The 18,733-nt window shown below is 35.2% G+C and overlaps 1 protein-coding gene across 1 annotated transcript in view; it reads right to left on the bottom strand.

Annotated features, from left to right (window-relative positions):
• The window catches only part of LOC123246433 (24-hydroxycholesterol 7-alpha-hydroxylase), a 100,834-nt gene that overhangs the window by 69,947 nt on the left and 12,154 nt on the right, over positions 1-18,733 (bottom strand). The window contains exons 3-6 of the mRNA XM_044675333.1: positions 15,997-16,171; positions 9,146-9,295; positions 1,938-2,031; positions 1,493-1,600 (exon numbers count right to left, since the gene is read on the bottom strand). Of these exons, the coding sequence (XP_044531268.1) occupies positions 1,493-1,600; positions 1,938-2,031; positions 9,146-9,295; positions 15,997-16,171 (527 nt within the window). The remainder of the gene's footprint in view (positions 1-1,492; positions 1,601-1,937; positions 2,032-9,145; positions 9,296-15,996; positions 16,172-18,733) is intronic.

Here is an 18,733-nt window from a genome sequence, read left to right on the forward strand (position 1 = left end):
TATTTAAGTTCAAATCCTGTCTCATGTATATACTTAGCTAAGTGACTCTGGGTAACTCACTTAGCACTTCTGTTTCAGTTTTCTCATTTGTAAAATGAGAATAATAATAGTATTTACAATAGTACCTACCTACTCTTCTGAATTACGAAATCTAAATGATAGTTCCTCAACAATATGATTTACTTTGGGGTTTTTTTAAAGAGTTACACAAATAGAGGGAAGGAAACCATACTAGGCATGTTGCCACAGAATTCCTCCTCCAATGTCTCATCATGAGTTGAAGAAAACTCTGGGGTTTCAAGAAAGTTTTGAAAAGCCATGCAAAACTAGAAAGTCTTAAAAGTATATCCTTTGCCAAGAGACTATGTCTTTTGTCTAAGGATTATTCTACATAGTACAAAGAGTCATGATCTCTTTGGCCAAGGCAATATATGAAGAGAATAAAAATACAAAATGACCTCCCATCTTGCCCAACTTTTTAGCTTTTTTGCAGTAAAGATGACACATAGAGATGGAAAAGGGGAAAGAAGGTGCTAAGAATCATTTTTTAAAAGATCATCTATAAATGTTAAGTGTTTAAAAAAAAACCCAAAGGATTCTGTATAAAATAGTCTTTTGATTGCAAAAGTAATTTCAAACTAGCATTTGGGAAGTACTAGGGTAGGACCTTTTCTTACCCAAACTCAACACATACAAATTCAAGTATATACAGCTGACAATTGAAAAAGTAAAGGCAGAAAAATACATAAAATGAACAATTTTCAATTACATGTTAAATCTGTGCCACTTTTCCGAGCTAAGCAAAGTTTCAGAGAAATTCACCCAATCATGCTCATTTTCACTCTGAAAAGCATTAGTGTGAGTCATTACATTGTTTTGCCCCAAACATTAACTCCCACATTAGTCTCTGTCCAGCATTCTCATTTGTAACAAGTCGTGTCTGCCTCAGAGCAGAGCTTCTCTTTGTTTCATTAATGTTATTTAGTTATTAATAATGGCCTCAAAGTACAAGAGTAGTGATGCTGGTAATTCTGATAAGCCTAAGAAAAGTTGCAAAATGCCTATAAGAAATACTTATTAAATAAAGAAATACTCATTTTAAAAACTCTTAATGCATAATTTTTAATTCACAAAAAAGGGTTTGGAACACATTGGTCTTGTGCAGCAAGGTCCTACTCTAGTTACACAATAAAGCCAAAAGAATACTCTGTTTCCTCTCCTATATTAGACCCTACTCCGATGCCCTTCTCTCTCTTTCCTTATAGTTTATTAATACTTATGCAATCAAAAAACTGGGTTATTTTTGGAGCCTTTGCCAGAATAACCAGAAATGTTGATAAGAAGAAAAGTAAGTAAGATAATGGCAAAAAGGGAAGGTGAAATAGGCAGAAGGCAAACATTGTTCTTACTTTGACAACAAATGTTCATTCACTCATTCAACAAATGATTATTCTCTTTTTATACACACACACATATATATTTATATACTTACAGGAATAGCATTAGATAAAGAAGCCCAAAGCATTAATAAAGCATAATTGGGAGCCTGATGTTCACTTGTTCCCTGCCTCAAAGCACCTGTAATCAGCTGCAGAATTGTCTGTTCAAAACAAACAGATAAAAACTTCAGATATCAAAGACTATTATGAACCAAAAAATTAGTTGTAAATGTTTTCCTTGGCATTCAAAAGACACGACAAAGCAAAATTTTAAACTATAACTATGCAATTTTGGCACATCTTGCCTTGTATCATACTTACTGTAAACATCTCTTCCCTACCCCATAGGAATTACATCTTATATTTCATTGTTCTTAAGACAATGCTTTGCACATAAAAGATATTTAATACATTTTTATTCTATTGCATTGAAAATCCAAAAATAATCCCATACTTCAATTCAATTTAATATTTAATAAAGACTTGTGAAACACTTACCAGGGAATCATCATCTGAAGGTCTGTACCTCTCTAGATCAGGAATGCTTTTTTCAAACAGAGTTAGAAACCACTTTTTCGATTTTGACCAGTTTCTATGGGCAATAACAGTAGTTAAAAATTCATTTGAAAAAGATAGCACTGTGATTAAAGAGCACAAAATAGAGTGCTTTATACTGTGAAAGTTGTTTCCATGAGTTCCTTTTTCAGACCAAGCTATAATTTCATGAACTTTCAACAACATTTACAAATAGAAAACAAAAGGGTGAAGAGGGATGATGTTATCTTAGTATATTTTGTGAATTAACACTTGGACCCTTGTAAGACTAACTGATGAAGAAAAAAAAAGATTCTTCCATAGTGTGCTGCTTAATTCCACTCACTGACTTTATGGAGAGTCTACATTATATCCCATAGGGACCATGAAACTTGGTGAGATGAAACCTATGACCAGAACATGGATATGGATAGGTATATCTTTTTTTTTCAAAAGAAACAGGACAAGTTAAAAGGTAGGGTATTTTAGTGAACAAAGGAGGAAGAAACACACTATTTTTTGTCAATGGAGCACACATCTCAGGCCACCAGGACAGAAAGAGAAAACAGATGAGGATTATGGAAAACAAAACACAAACACAAGCTTGGGACAGAGGTATGATGTGGCAGTCATGGGAAATTTCAATTATCTAGGAATCTGCTAGAGCTCTTAGCCAAAAGCAGAATAGTTAAAATAGTTAACAATTTCTTGACTTGCTTTAAGGAAAATTTCATCCTTCAAAAGGTACATGAATCAACAAAGGAAAATTCCATTTTAGAACTGATTCTCACTACCAGGGAAGAATTGGTGATAAGGGTGGAAATGATGGGAACCCTACAGGAAAGTGACTGTTATGTCCTGGAGTTTATAGTAGAGAAGAAAAATAATTGTCCATAAGGTGAATACTTCCTAGATTTGGCGAAAGCAGATTCCAAAGGGTTCAGAGAAGTTAGTTAGGATCTTATGGACCAGAATGCTTCAGGGAAAAGCAGGCTGGAATAGGTAAGAGATGCTCAAGAATGAAATTTTGAAAGCAAAAAAAGGAAATAATTCTAATGAGGAGGAAAAATAAGAATTTGTCTGAACAGTCTCAAATAAGTGCACAGGGGACTGGCCAACCAATTTAGATTTTAAAAAGAAATATACAGGAGACAGAAACAAAAGGATGATGAAGAGTCATATAAGTAATAAGATGAGCAGTAGTCTTGAAAAAATAGTGTCAGGAATACTAATATTCAGAAGGAACAGAGGCTGGAGAGGGAACCTAAGATCAGTCAAAAGGGATAAGAAGTTTCTTACCTATGTGGGGAAGGATGATACAAGAAAAAATAGTCATTTGTTCTAGGTGGATAGAATTATAATAACTTAAAAAGAGATGTAAGGGAGTTCATTCATTTTTACTTACTTTTTTTTTGATTCCTCTGTAAAAGAGAAATGAACTGTGTACTGAAAAATGGGAGAACAAAAAAAGGATGTACAGGAAATTGACATATGAGATAAGTAAGGACAAGATAAGGGAAAAACTAGCTGCCATGGATGATTCTGATTCTCTGGCCTAGATGAAGAACACCTTCAGTTCCTGAAAGAACTGGAAAATAGAACTGATGGGTCCCTGGCAGTGATGTCTGAAAGATCATGAGAAACACAAGAGATTCTATGAGACTGGAGAAGGGAAAAGTTTGTTTATTTTTTTCTAAAAGACAAGATAAATTAGTCTATAAACTGTAGGTCAATTAACTTAATTTTCATTCCTGCCGTAATGCTAGGACAAAACATTAAAGAAATGGTTGCATTTCTGGGTTAAGATGGCGTCAGAGTACAAGCAGCTGCTTAAGTTCTCCTAACCCACACATATAGGACTCCTCAAGAGGACACAAAAACAAATTCAGACAAATGAAGGGACCCTACCACAGGGCGCAGCATTGAAGGTACGTGGGATCAAGGCATTTCCATGCTATAAAGGGGTGAAATAGCTCTTACTAAAACTCGAGCTGAGTAACCCCCCCACACACCACCTACAGTGCCAAAGCCAGCACACAAGAGTTAGAACAAGTTTGGGGCATTTGTTAAGTTTTTGGCAGCTACCTGGGATAACCAGGGCCTGCTCCTGAGAGCAGCAAGACTTAAGACCCCAAGAGGCTAAAGAATCAGACTTTGAACACAGACCTTGAGCGCAGGAATGGAGCTAGGGTGGGGACCCAGTGCATAGGGGTCTGTGGAAGCAATACCCTGAGACTGTTAAAGGAGCTTCAGGCAGAGGAGCAAGCAAGGGGACCACCAGGTGGGTTGACCCTGAGAACAACTAGACTTGAGACCTCAGGAGCCTAAAGAGCACAGACTGAACCTGAGTGTGAGGATAAAGCTGAGAGGGCCCATGGCTCTGTGATAGGATAGGCAGAGAGCCTTTCTGCCTCACCCAGACGTCTGACTGAGAAAGAAATAATAATAATGGAAAGCCAGACACAAGAACATCAAAAGAGAAAGATCAAGAAGAAATCTTTAACAATTGACAACTTTTACACAGAAAAAATCCAGACGACAGGGTAAAAGGCAGAAGAGAACAAACAAGTAATCACATCCAAACCTTCCCCCAAAAATGAAAATTGGTCACAAGCTCTTGAAGAGTTCAAATCTGAGATCATGAGAAAGATGGAAGAGATTTGGTGAGAGAAGTGAGAAATATTTCAAAAGGAAATTAACAGGTTAAAAGACAGAAACTCCCAATTTGTGAAAGATGCCCCCAAATGAAAAGAATCAATAAGCAAATGGGAGACCAAAATTAAACAGCTGGAAAACAGGATACACCAAATTGAAAAGGAAAATCAAAAGATTATAGAAGAAAACCAGTCTCTAAAGATGAGAATTGGGCAAGTAGAAGCCAATGATCTCTCAAGATAGCAAGAACAAATAAAGCAAAGTCAAAAGATTGATAAAATAGAACGAAACATGAAATATCTCACTGAGAAAATGACAGATCAAGAAAACAGGTCTAGAAGAGACAATCTGAGAATCATTGGTCTTCCTGAAAAACCAGAAATTAATAGAAATTTGGACTCCATACTAAAAGAAATTATCCAACAAAACTGTCGAAGTTCTTCAACAAGAGGGCAATATAGACATTGAAAGGATCCATAGTTCACCCTCTACACTAAACCCTGAAAAGATGACCCCCCAGGAATATAATAGCAAAATTTAAGAGCTTCCAAGTAAAAGAAAAAAATTTTACAAGAAGCCAGAAAGAGACAATTCAGATATCAAGGAGCACCAATCAGGATCACACAGGATCTGGCAGCCTCCACACTAAAAGACCACAAGGCTTGGAATATGGTATTCAGAAAGGCAAGAGAACTGGGTCTACAACCAAGGATCACCTACCCATCAAAACTGACTATATACTCCCAGGGGAAAGTATGGGCATTCAACAAGATAGAAGATTTCCAAGTATTTGCACAGAAAAGACCAGAACTAAATGGAAAGTTCGATATTCAACCACAAAACCAAGAGAAACATGAAAAGGTAAATAAGAAACAGAGGAGAAAGAAAACTCTTATTTTTAAATTTGTCTCTTTAAGGGCTTCAATAAGATCAAATTATTTGTATTCCTATATGGAGAAATGTTATGTGTAATTTTCAACAACTGTATTCATTATTATAGTAATTAGAAGAATTATTCATAGGGAGAGGTTGGAGTACTAAATGGTCTAAGATGATACAGGGGGAAAAGGGGGAGGGTTAATAGTAGATGGCACCAAGAGAAACTTGAATGAATAAGAAAAATAGGATATTCTATTACACACAAAGAGGGCATGGGAAGGGGAGGGGATGAACACTATTATAAGAAGGAGAGGAAGAAAGCATTAATAGGTAATATTTAAACCTTACTCTCAACGCAATTAACCCTGAGAGAGAAGAGTAGCTATATCCATTGGGATATAGAATTCTATCTAACCCTACTGAGAAAGTCAGAAGGGATAAACCAAGGGGAACAAGGGAGTGGGGAGGTCAAAAAAGGGAGGGGAAGAAAAGGGGGAGGGAATTTATTAGGCCTTAAAAAATAAAAACAGGGGAATAATAAGGGACAGGGTGGAAAGGGAAGTAAATCAAGGGAGGGGACAAGGGGGACTGGTTTAAAACAAACCACGGGTTTAAAAGGAAATAGGGTAAGAAGAAGGAATAGAACTAGGAGAGGATACCAAAATGTTGGGAAATACACAACTGATAATTATAACGCTGAATGTGAATGGGATGAACTCGCCCATAAAACGGAAGCAAATAGCAAAGTGGATTAGAAACCAAAATCCTACCATATGTTGTCTACAAGAAACACATAAGAGGTGGGTGGACAAACACAGGTTTAAAGTCAAGGGCTGGAGCAAAGTCTTTTGGACTTCAACTGAGAAAAAGAAGGCAGGAGTGGCAATCATGATTTCTGATAAAGCGAAAGCAAAAATAGATCTGATTAAAAGAGTCAGGGAAGGTAATTACATTCTGATAAAAGGCAGAATAGACAATGAGGAAACAACAGTACTCAATATGTATGCACCAAATGGTATAGCTTCCAAATTCCTAAAGGAGAAAATGGCAGAGTTTAAAAAGGAAATAGTAAAACTATATTAGTGGGAGATCTAAATATTCCTCTTTTAGAACTAGATAAATCAAACCAAAAATAAATATGAAAGAGATAAGAGAGGGATAAAAAGGAATACACATTCTTTTCAGCTGCATATGGTACATTCACAAAGATTGACCATGTAATAGGGCATAGAAACATGGCAAACAAATGCAAAAGAGCAGAAATAATGTAACCTTCTCAGATCATAATGCAATAAAAATAATAATTAGTAAGGGCACCTGGACAAGCAAATCAAAAACTAATTGGAAATTAAATAATATGATTCTCCAAAACCAGTTAGTTAAAGAAGAAATCAGAGAAACAATCAATAATTTCATTGAAGAGAATGGCAATGATGAGACATCCTACCAAACTCTGTGGGATGCAGCTAAGGCAGTACTCGGGGAAATTTATATTCTTGAGTGCATGTATTAACAAATTAGAGAGGGCAAAGATAAATGAACTGGGCATGCAAATTAAAAAGCTAGAAAGGGAACAGCTAAAGAAAAATTGGAGATTATAAAAAATAAAGGAGAAATCAATAAAATTGAAAGTAAAAGAACTATTGAATTAATAAATAAGACTAGAAGTTGGTACTTTGAAAAAACAAACAAAATTGAAAAAGTATTGGTCAATCTAATTTAAAAAAGAAAAGAAAACCAAATCATCAGTATCAAAGATTAAAAGGGAGACCTCATCTCTAATGAAGAGGAAATCAAGGCAATCATTAAAAACTATTTTGTGTGATTATATGGCAATAAATATAGCAGTCTAGGAGAGATGGATGAATATTTACAAAAATATAAATTGCCTAGATTAACAGTATAAGAAATAGAATACTTAAATAATCCCACATAAGTAAAAGAAATTGAACAAGCCATCAAAGAATTCCCTAAGAAAAAATTTCCAGGACCAGATGGATTCACAAGTGAATTCTATCAAACCTTCAAAGAACAACTAATTCTAATACTATACAAACTATTTGACATAATAAGCAAAGAAGGAGAGTTCTACCAAATTCCTTTTATGATACAAATATTGTACTGATTCCAAAGCCAGGTAGATCAAAAAACAGAGAAAGAAAACTACAGACCAATCTCTTTAATGAACATAGATAGAAAAATCTTAAACAGAATACTAGCAAAAAGACTCCAGCAAGTGATCTTGAGGGTTAATCATTATGATCAGGTGGGATTTATACCAGGAATGCAAGGATAGCTGTCTTGTTTGGTGGACAAGCAAGATCAGTTTCCCTGACTTCTCTGAGGATTTACTTGAATGGTACCTGTGCTCTTGGACTAACTGATACATTTGAGCTACTGATTAAGAACATCTGTGTGAGATCCCACTATTCCCTTGTGTCCTTGGCTGCCTGCCATAGTGTTAGTGTAGGGATTATCCAGACCTTTAACCCTGAATTGATCCCATTGGTGTTATGTGTAGTCTGTCCATAGTTATTTAGAGTAGTGTGACTTCTCCCACATCTTTTGCCCTTAAAGTAGCTATTAAATTGTGGTTTTATAACTTCCTTTTATTTCATTCCACAACCTAAAGGACTCACTGTCATTTAATAGGAAAACCCTGGCTGAGTTGGTCTGAAGTGACAGTTGCGTCCCAACTGTTACCATCCATTCCCAAGTCCTTTATTTGTGTGTTTGGTAAGATTTCTAGTGTGTAACTGTGTGTCAAGCAATCACCCTTCATTCCTCCTTCATTCCTTTTCCCTCCCAGAAACCCCTGTGTGTATATTTACCCCCATCAGAGGTCTTCAAGCAGAAACTGGATGACCACACATAAAATATGGTATATTAGGAATATATATTTTTCTATAGGAGTTGAAATTAATGATGGGTGTGATGTTTTTGAATTTTCAAATTTGGTGATTCTCTGAAAGATTACAAAATGTTTTAGAAAATTATGCAAGAACAAGTGCCATTACATAAGGATTAACTATTGCTAAGTTTAGGTGAATGGAAGCAAACACTATAAATTAATGAAAAAGAAAACATACATTTGCTTTCTTTATCAGGAGAGAAACAAGAGAGATGGAAGAAAGCTGATAGTTCTGAATTCAGACAATGCCAAAATATTAGTATTAAATTATTTTCTATTTTGTCCATTTTATTTTGTCAAAAATGAACCATTAACCTAATCCAGCTGTGAGACATTAGTTTGTCAACCTTATAAATCATTTTATTTCCCAAAAAGGATTAAAGAAAGCAATGTCTAGCCCTCATTGTTTCAATGACTGGTCTTTATAATGAAGACATAATGGGATTCTTATATCTAAAGCTGATAATGAACTGCAAGTGAAGGAGAAAAAGGGGAAAAAATATTGCCAGCCCATTTCCTTTCTTATCTTACCAAAATTTTTTAAAAATACAGTTATCTCTTTTAAGCATCCAAAGTTAAAAATCACAAATAAATATCCTTGTTCTCCATATATGTTGCCGGCAAAATTACATGACCTCTGAGTTTTTTTTCACAGCATTCATCCCTTTGGCATGACCAAGTAAATAGAATTATGTCCACGAATGAATTAGATAAAATGACTTTGTACCTTAAGAAACATTCTGGTATCTGACTCCCAAATTGAAAACCTTCATCAAAATTCTGAAAATGCTCATGGAACTCTAGAATTTTCTTGTGGGTTATCGGATATAAGCCTTTGCCAAAAACAATATTCACTGTTACTGGATACAGGTTGTTCCTAGAAGAAAAAACAAATCAATCACAGTATCATAGGTTCATGGTTGTAGAGTTGAAAATAACCTCTGAGGACAACTAACAAAATAGCCAATAAACAAGTATCTCTTTATTTATTTAACAAGCTACTATTCCCTCAGGATGTGCTCTAATAGGTACTAGGTATTATGGTAGTGTGAAGATTCAAAGACAAAAATGAAATGACCCCTGCTCTCAAAGGGTTTATATTCTACCAGGGAACAGAATGCCATTCTAGGCCCCCAAATCACAACCTTTTATCAAGAATGTATACTATAATAACTTCATGTTTTATATAAATAATAATAAACCTAAGACAAATTGTAGTGAGGGAATCACACTCAAGTTGCTTCAACATTTTGTCACTCAGGTAAAAGGATTTTAATGTTAGCTGATAACTTTGTATTTCTATCCCAGAGGATCATAAATGTAAATCTAGAAGAGACCTTATTCAGTAATTTTAAGTTGTGTCTGATTCTTCATGGTCCCATCTGTTCTCTCCTCCTTTGCTGTGCTGAAGGAGAAAGTATAAGTTTTCCTTGCTAAGGATAATCCCTTTTACTCATACCCCTGAGGTAATGGGAGCCTGAAGGAAGGTGAGGGCAGCAGAAGGAGAAAGAAGCAAGTAGATGCAAGAGGAATTGTCAAGAGTAAAAAATACTGAAAGGACTTAGTGATTGATTTGGTGAGGAAGAGTCACAGAGGCAATTGACTTTTAACCCTTTATCCCAACCTCAGACATGGTTAAAAAAAAACCAAATATTGCCACCCTTAGCTTTGGTGATAACTTCATTCATTTCCAATTACATTTTGTGAAGCTTATTAACTAACAAGACTTTCCTTAAGGAACCTCTTACCTTTATTTCTTTTTTTTAATGCCTTTATATCTTATTTTAGGACATTTCAACTGGTTTGAATTTTCAATCATAATTTCAAAACACAGAGATCTCCCATTTATATACTTTAATCCTATGACTTTCAAAATGTGGTAAGGTCTACCTAGAGGACAAGTTTAAATGCTATGATGGTTACTTGGCTTTCCCAATGCCCATTGTAATAGAGTCCAGAAAATGAAACTATTCAATAAACTTAAAAATAACTCAAGCAATGACCAGATTATAAGAAAGACTTTTGACTTCTCTACCTGATAACTCAGTGAATGTTTGGCTTGCTGAGTCCTATAAATAAGCCTGATTCTATGTATATTCACAAATTCAATGACAAGGCTGTCCTTTTCAAGAAAAAAATCAAGGCAAACAAATTCAGCATGGGATAATTCTGTTTCTCAAAGGCACTAAAAATGGTACGTGGTTGAGGGGCTAAGTTAATGACTATTTTAGAGTTATGGGTATACCACTTCACTATATAGGCAAGGTAATCCATCTATGAATTTGAGGAATGTTATCTTGATTCCTGGGAAGCTGGCAGTTGAATCCATAGTCTTATACTAATGCCTATAAATTCTATTCAAGAGGATAGTAGGGGTCAATGGGAGTAGACCAAAGGAATATATTAGGAGTTAGAACTATGGAAGTAAGATTCCATCACCTAATATGAATTCTGAGTTTAGTGAATGATAAGAACCATATCATTGCCAGATACAAAGAATGACAGTGAGAGGAAACCACTAGCTGAGAAAAAGCAGAGTGAAATATACCTAGATGATTTAGTGGGGATAGCATTAGGTTTAAAGTCATATAACCTGAGTTCATATCTTAATTCTTATAAGTACTCTATGTAACTCTAGGCAACTCACTTTCCATGACTGATTTTGAATTTTTAACTGTTTTAACATTTCTCACATATCTAGACCTAGTAGTTCTACATCTCTATTAATAATGTATAAAAAGAAATGTTTGCTATTTAGCATTTTTATAACTTTAAGTACCAAACTTCTTCCATTGTTATAAGTAAATTGATATTGCTTGCTAGAATACACACACACACATATTCTAACACATACACATACAGCAGCTCTATAGTTAAGTGGAAGCCTTTTTTTCTTACCATTTTAAACTTTGTGAAAATTTTTCTTTCCCCCCTTCATCAACCTGCCACTCTCATCTATAATTATGCCATCATTCATATGAAGAACATAAACTGTGATTTCTTGTTTTCTGCATACTTCCATAATTTTACTATTTTGCCTTATGTCACTTAAGTGTCAGGAAAATCACCATTTCTAAAATTGAGATAATGTTCAGCTCAGTACAAATGAGTAGGTTTTTTTTGGTAGCATTCTAGTTCTTAAAAAGGACATATTTCCACATACTAAGCAGAACTATAAAGCATAAGTCCGCATCTCACTTTCACCATACATTCAACTGATGATTGTCATAGAATACTTAGAAACTAGAAAAACAGAAACATTTCTAATGTGTGCCAGGGAAAAGAGCTTTTTAGTATATAAAAGAAATATGTGAACCATCTTTGATAGGGAGACTTTTTCAATTAATTTTTTTTCAAATGACAAGAATTTTCTTTGAAAAAAAAATCTTGTGACAAATATATGTAGTTAAGTAAAAAAATTCTCAAACTGGCCAAGTCCAAAAATTACATGGTTTTGGCCAATATGGCAATTTGTTTTGCTTGATTACATATATTTCTAAGGGACTTTGTTTTTCTTATTTTCTCAATGGGAGTGAGATGGAGGTAGGAAGGAAAGAATTTGGAACCAAAAATTTTTTTAAATTGAATTTTAGGGGCAGCTGGGTGGCTCAGTGGATTGAAAGCCAGGCCTAGAGATGGGAGGTCCTAGGTTCAAATCTGGCCTCAGTCAATTCCTAGCTGTGTGGCCCTGGGCAAGTCACTTAACTCCCATTGCCTAGCCCTTACTACTCTTCTGTATTGACTTTAAGACAGAAGGTAAGAGTTTAAAAACATGTTTTAATTTAAAAAAAGAAACCTGAATTTTAGAAATTACATATTTCATTCTATAGCCTGTACAACCCTCTCTCTGTCAAGAAGTGAGTAGCATGAATCATGATTAATTCTCTATAACTCTGGTTGGTCATTGCCTGGATCAGATTTTTAAGGTCTTTTCAAAGGTGTTTATATTTACAATGTTGTTATGCTATAAATTGCTCTCTTGGTTCTGCTCACTTTATTGTACATCATTTCATACAAGTTTTCTCAGGTTTCTCAAAAATTGTTCCTTTTGACATTGTTATGGTTATGGTGTAATAATATTCCATTATATTCATAATACCATCTAGTAACTCTAGGGGCTATATTGACCTTCAGAATGGCTGGACTGGGACAATTCACAGCTCCAGCAACAGGGCATAATGTGGGGGAAAATTTTAAGCAGGCTTTTGTGCTGCCAAGATAGTTGGTAGAAACCCATGTCTAGTCCTTCAATCCTACCTCAAACTCCTAAGGTTACCATCCATCCTGTAGGGATTAAAAAATTAATGGTTTGACTAAAATATATGAAAATTATAAATAATAATGGTGATCTCTGATTCAAAGTATTACTGCTCAAAGTTGAAATGACTTTAATAGCTTTTATTTATAAAAGAAGTAGAAAGAGTAAAAGCAGAGAAATACAAAAGGGTAGAGACATTAGCCTAACTAAATATTGCTCCGGTGCTCAACTTAGCCAGGACTTTTGACCTTCAACCAGAATTAAACTCTCTCCAGAAGACACTCACCCAAGTTCCCTCCAAGAGGCAGGTCAAGATGATGACTCAAGATGAAAGTGACTCCTGAGGCCAACTTTCTTCCTTGAGCCAACCTTCTTTTTGAAGTCCAACTCCCTCAGACCCAGAAAAGCAGGGCCTTTTATGGTGGCTTCTTGTCCCTTCCCCTCTTCACAAAGGCTAATCACAGCTTTCAACTTGCCCAGCACTGCCCAGGAGGGCAGTGTCTGTGGGATCCACCTCTTACGTTCTGGAGGTGTGAATTCTCATCAAAAGGGTACACCCTTTCCTGGCTGATAGAGTTTCTGAGGGTTTGAATTCACTAAGTGGTTTGTGAGCTCCTCCACCTAGTTCAAGCTTGAATTGATTCAATCAAAAGGTAGACAAAGGAGAGTTAATCCTGTCTTCATAATCTAGAGGGGTACTAAGTAGGGGCACTTAAGTTACTGTTAACCAAAGTGTTAACTCCAGCTAGGCAAAGAGAATAAATGATTCCCTTTTTACAAGTATAAACTCAGAATAGATAAAGAGAACCAAGAATTTCCTTTCACAATCTCTTCTCCACTAACAATTACGGAAGCTATTACTCCTAAATTCTTCTATTTCCCTTTCTTCTCTGGGTGATTACAACTACAAACCTATTCAATCTTGGGTAGCTGGTGGAGATCCTATTAAAGATACAGACCTGAGCATTTCATTTTATATACACCTCTCATGAGGCTTCTACTGGCTATAAAGAACATACTTAAACAACTTAAATTAGTTAAGTTTTATGTCTGAGCCTGTTTCTACCACAAGGGAGGTTGTTAAGTTTATTATAAATCACTCTTTTAGAAGGAAGATGCAATAAATGTAGGGAATAATGTGAACAGAAGTACTGATTCATCCTCTTTTTCAATAATTTTCTATTAACTCCAAGAGTAACCCTGGTTTATTTAAAGTAAAACAGTAAAAAAAAAAAACAAACCACAGGACCTCAGTTTCTTCATCTGTAAAATAAATGAGTTGGAAAAGCTGTTTTTAACTTTATAAATTCCTTTCTACTTTAAATCTATTCAGTCCATGAGATTCATAATATTTTGGTTATAAGGAATATAGTGAATCAAATTGTCATGATCAGCAAATAATTACGGAATACTATAGGCAGATAAGTCAGGTTTGTCAGATGACTTCTTTTCCTTACTGTTATGAGGAGGAATATAGATGACAGCTTGAAGAAATCTTGGATTTCATGGACATTCCATGATGGAATGAAGCCAGGGTTTTCTTCAAGCTGTCATCTATACTCCTCCTCATAACATTACTAAAGATGGGTAAATGGAGGAAATAGTCAGAGTAAATGGTAAAACCATGAGGTGCAATCACTGGGCACCAAAGAAATTATATTAAGCTGAGTGCACATTTTCTAACTTGCTTATTTATGATTTGGAATGTATATATTTTTATAAAATCCATAATTTTAAATTTTGTTTGAGAAAAATTTCAGGGAAAGAAGCTTGCTAAGTCCTTGAATCCAGAAAATGAACTGTTTGGAAAAAGATGCCTGCAGAAACCTACACTGCATCAGAAGATCCAAAACGAACTTTGGGATGCAATTGATTGAACTGAAGAGGGTTGAAGACAGTTATTTTGAATGTACATTCTTATGCCAAAGGGGACTGCCTCCTAATTGGCTTATTTGTCAATGCGCCTAGCAAACATTGGTTTTTGCTTTCTCTCTCTTCTATTTCTCTCTTATCTCTAACTATTGTAGTTTCCTCTTAGAAGGCACAATATTGTATGCACCTGTAGTTAGAAGATTTTTAGGGGTATAAGATGATTATGTCAAACAATCCATTGGCAAGACTAGTCTTCCAAAGGATCAAAGTGGGGATTGTGAAGATGGGGTTAACTCTCCCCTCACCCACTTTTAGATTTAATCACCAGAAGCACATACACCCCACTTATCCTTAAGTATGGGGAGGTCTGTGACCCACGTGTGCTATAGTGGATGACAAATCAGAAATGACCAACTGCCCCCTGGGCAGTCCTTAGCAAAGCTAAAGCTATAATTTGTCCACATAAAGCAGAAACAATGCACAGGAAGTGACCCAAAGAAGCATCTATAAAAGCAGTGGCAACTTCCTGTGAAGGCAGTTCTTTGGAGTTCAGAGTTGGAGTTGGAGTTGGGAGGCAGATGAAGGCTTCATGGACCTGAGACTCTGAAATTTGGTGAGACTGTTCTTGAATGTCTCTCTTTAAACTACCACGTGGGTGAGTGAAAAGGCTGACTCCTTTTCCTGGCTTTTCTGGAGGCACTAGCCTCCGGAGAGGCCCTTCATCTTGGAGAAGGCCTTGTGGCTAGAACCCTTGTTTCATTTACCTCTGTGCCCCTCTTTGCTGGGGCCTCAGAAGCCCTGCCTGATTCAGACCTGGGACAGAGTAATTATCTACTCTCTCTCGTTTCCTTACTTTCACTCTTTCTCCTTTTGTAAATAAACTACCATAAAAAGTCATCCTGACTTGAGTAATATATTTTTGGCAGCCACATTTTTATACATTTATTACAACCTTTAATTTTTAACACTTACAGGAGCTAGGTGAGTTTTTCTCATTCTATACTGATGCATCAGAAAAGCAAATCTCAATGTGAATGTTCTATTGAGAAGAAAAAGAATGGGGGAGGAAAAGACATCCAATTAATCTACAGAAATAGAAATAACTAATTATTGCCCAGATGGACATATATGTCAATGAATAAGATCAAGCCAAGCAGAGGGATATGAGTAGTTATATTTCTTAAGTATGTGAATATATTTATACTTATTCTTTTTATTACTATGAATTATAGTTAGGAAAGTTTCCTGAAAGATAGATAGATAAGTACAAAGATAGATACATAAATAAATAGAGAGATAAGTGGATAAATAAATAATAGATAAATGAATGAGTGAATGAAAAACTAGAATATCCAAAATATATCTTTTACATCCAGGAAGCTTTACTTAATGTCAGACTTACATACCTATTTTTTAACCAAAAATTTAGAAATTAAAAGTTGACCTACCTTACCAAGTTGAAGAGATCATTCTTTCCATCAGTGCCCAAAGTCTCCAGTTGTTCATGTAATTCTTCTACCATTTTTTCAGTGAACTGATATAGATGGGAAATTCTCATTTTGTTTTTCATCAGACCATATAATATTCCATGGAATGTAAAAAAGATGTCTTTTGTAACTGATACTATAAACAGAAAATTATTTTAAATTACAAATGTCAGTTTTATTTATGTATATACGCATATATTTTAAATCCTTACCTTCCATCTTAAAATTAATACTGTGTATTGGTTCCAAGGCAGAAGAGTAGATGGAGGTTAAGTAAATTGCCCAGGGTCACACACTTAAGAAGCATCTGAGGCCAAATTTGAACCAAGAATTTCCCATCTCTGGGCCTGACTTTCAATCCACTAAGCTACCTAGTGGCCCCTAAATGTCAGTTTTAAACAAATAAATATGTATATATGTATATCTATACACATACATACATATATATGTGTGTGTGTGTATATATATACATACATATAAAATTCACAGCTAGAATTTGATTATCTATGGAAAGGAAGAAATCATTATCTTAGGATATATTAAATAATGCAGAAATATTTGGAATTTATTCTATAATCTTTTTATAACAGATATACCTTCCTAATCATTCTTTGTTTAGGACTATATTAAATATAAGAGGCATCATTTAAAGGGTATCTGATAAAAGTCATTTACTCAAAAAAATAAGGGACTTAAATATTCAAATTGCTAAGACTAGAAGGCATTCCTCAAATATATGGACAAATATATGAATTTTCAAAAGAAGAAATTAAAGCTAATGGAGAATTTGGAGGCCCAAGGAAGACAGACTGGACCTTTGCTCTTACTGTGCCAGTAGAAGAGGAGAGTGAGGTGTTATGATTAAAAATGATGAGGGCCGAGATCAAAAGGGAGAATAGTATTTTAATAAAAGCCATGCTGAGAGAGATAAACTGACCACGCACCTGTAAGAAACCTATTCCAGCCTCAGCTCCGCCATTTACCTTTCCTCTCTCCGCGAACTCAGGTAGCTAAAAAGAGCCAGGTCTCTAAAAAGGAAGTTCAAAGTCACTTCCCCCTCTTTTAAAACAGTCCCTCACCTTCAATACGTCATCCAAAACAGGAAACCCATTGGACCACGGGAAATGTAGTTTTAAGGACCCCCACAGGTCCACAGAAGTTTGCCAAACACTATATTGAGGTTCAATCCTTCCAAATAGAACCCCAGGTGATTTTAACTAACACAGAGGACAGAGCACAAACATGTGGGTATGGTTGCTGATAAACTTCAGCCCAACTGTGGTCACACTCAGGAGAGTTGAGTCCTTGGTTATTGCCACAGGGGAAAGCAAATTGACTCTCTGCAATATCAGTGGCAGAACTGTCTATTGGCTCTTATTGGAACACCTGAGGTCAATCACAGAATGAGTCATCAGTGGAGACCCAGGATTACATCAGACCCTGGACTTTAAAAACTGGGAAAAGTAAATAAGATATAGGTAAAATAAATAAACACAAAAAAATCCTGAAACCTAATGTAACATACAATAGAACCCTATCAGTCCAATAAAAAGGCAATAATTAAATCTATTTGCCTGGCTACTAAAATTTAAAAAATAAATAAGTAAATGAAAATAAGCAAACAAAGAATCTAATTATTGATGGTTATTAGAGAAACAAAGAAGATCATGGCTCTAACTTGGAGGACAGTGTAGATTTTCTATTTAAAAAACTGCAAAGAAATACAATACATGGCTGCAAGCTCAAAAAAAGCTTTTAGAAGAGCTTTAAAAAGACCTCAAAAACCAAATGAGAAAAGTTGAGGAAAAATTAGAAAAAAAAATAAGAGTAATGCAAGAAAATCAAGAAAGTTATGAAAGATCAACAAATGGAAAAGGAAAACCTGAAACTCATAGAAGAAAATAATGTATTATGAAGTAGATTTGGACAAGGAAAGGCTAACAATTTTCTTAAGACAAGAAATAATAAAGCAAAATAAAAAGAATTAAATAATAGAAGATGATATGAAACATCTTATCTCAAAAACAACTGACCTAGAAAATAAAGCAAGGGGAGACAACATAAGAATAGCTGGATATGGTACTGATCCCAAAGCCAGGTAGATCAAAAACAGAGAAAGAAAACTACAGACCAATCTCCTTAATCAGAAGTTGGCAACATATGGCTCTCAAGCCATCTCTGACTCTTTTGAGGGCCAGATATAGCTCTTTCTGCAGAAGCCATAAAGTCAGGTTTTTTTTCAGGTGCTATTACAGGAGTGTGCACTGTAAGCACTGTACGGCTCTCACAAAATTACATTTTAAAAAATGTGGCGTTTATGGCTCTCACAGCCAAAAAGGTTGCCGACCCCTGTCCTTAATAAACATAGATGCAAAAGTCTTAAACAGAACACTAGCAAAAAGACTCCAGCAAGTGATCGAGAGGGTTAATCATTATGATCAGGTAGGATTTATACCAGGAATGCAAGGATGGTTCAACATCAGGAAAACCATTCACATAACTGACCATATCAACAAGCAAACCAACAAAAACCACATGATTATCTCAATAGATGCTGAAAAAGCCTTTGACAAAATACAACATCCATTCCTACTGAAAACACTAGAAAGTATAGGAATAGAAGGACCTTTCCTAAAAATAATAAACAGTATATACCTAAAACCATCAACAAGCATTATATGCAATGGAGATGAATTAG

Source organism: Gracilinanus agilis, chromosome 4 (genome assembly GCF_016433145.1).
Source record: "Gracilinanus agilis isolate LMUSP501 chromosome 4, AgileGrace, whole genome shotgun sequence".
NCBI lineage: Eukaryota > Metazoa > Chordata > Mammalia > Didelphimorphia > Didelphidae > Gracilinanus > Gracilinanus agilis.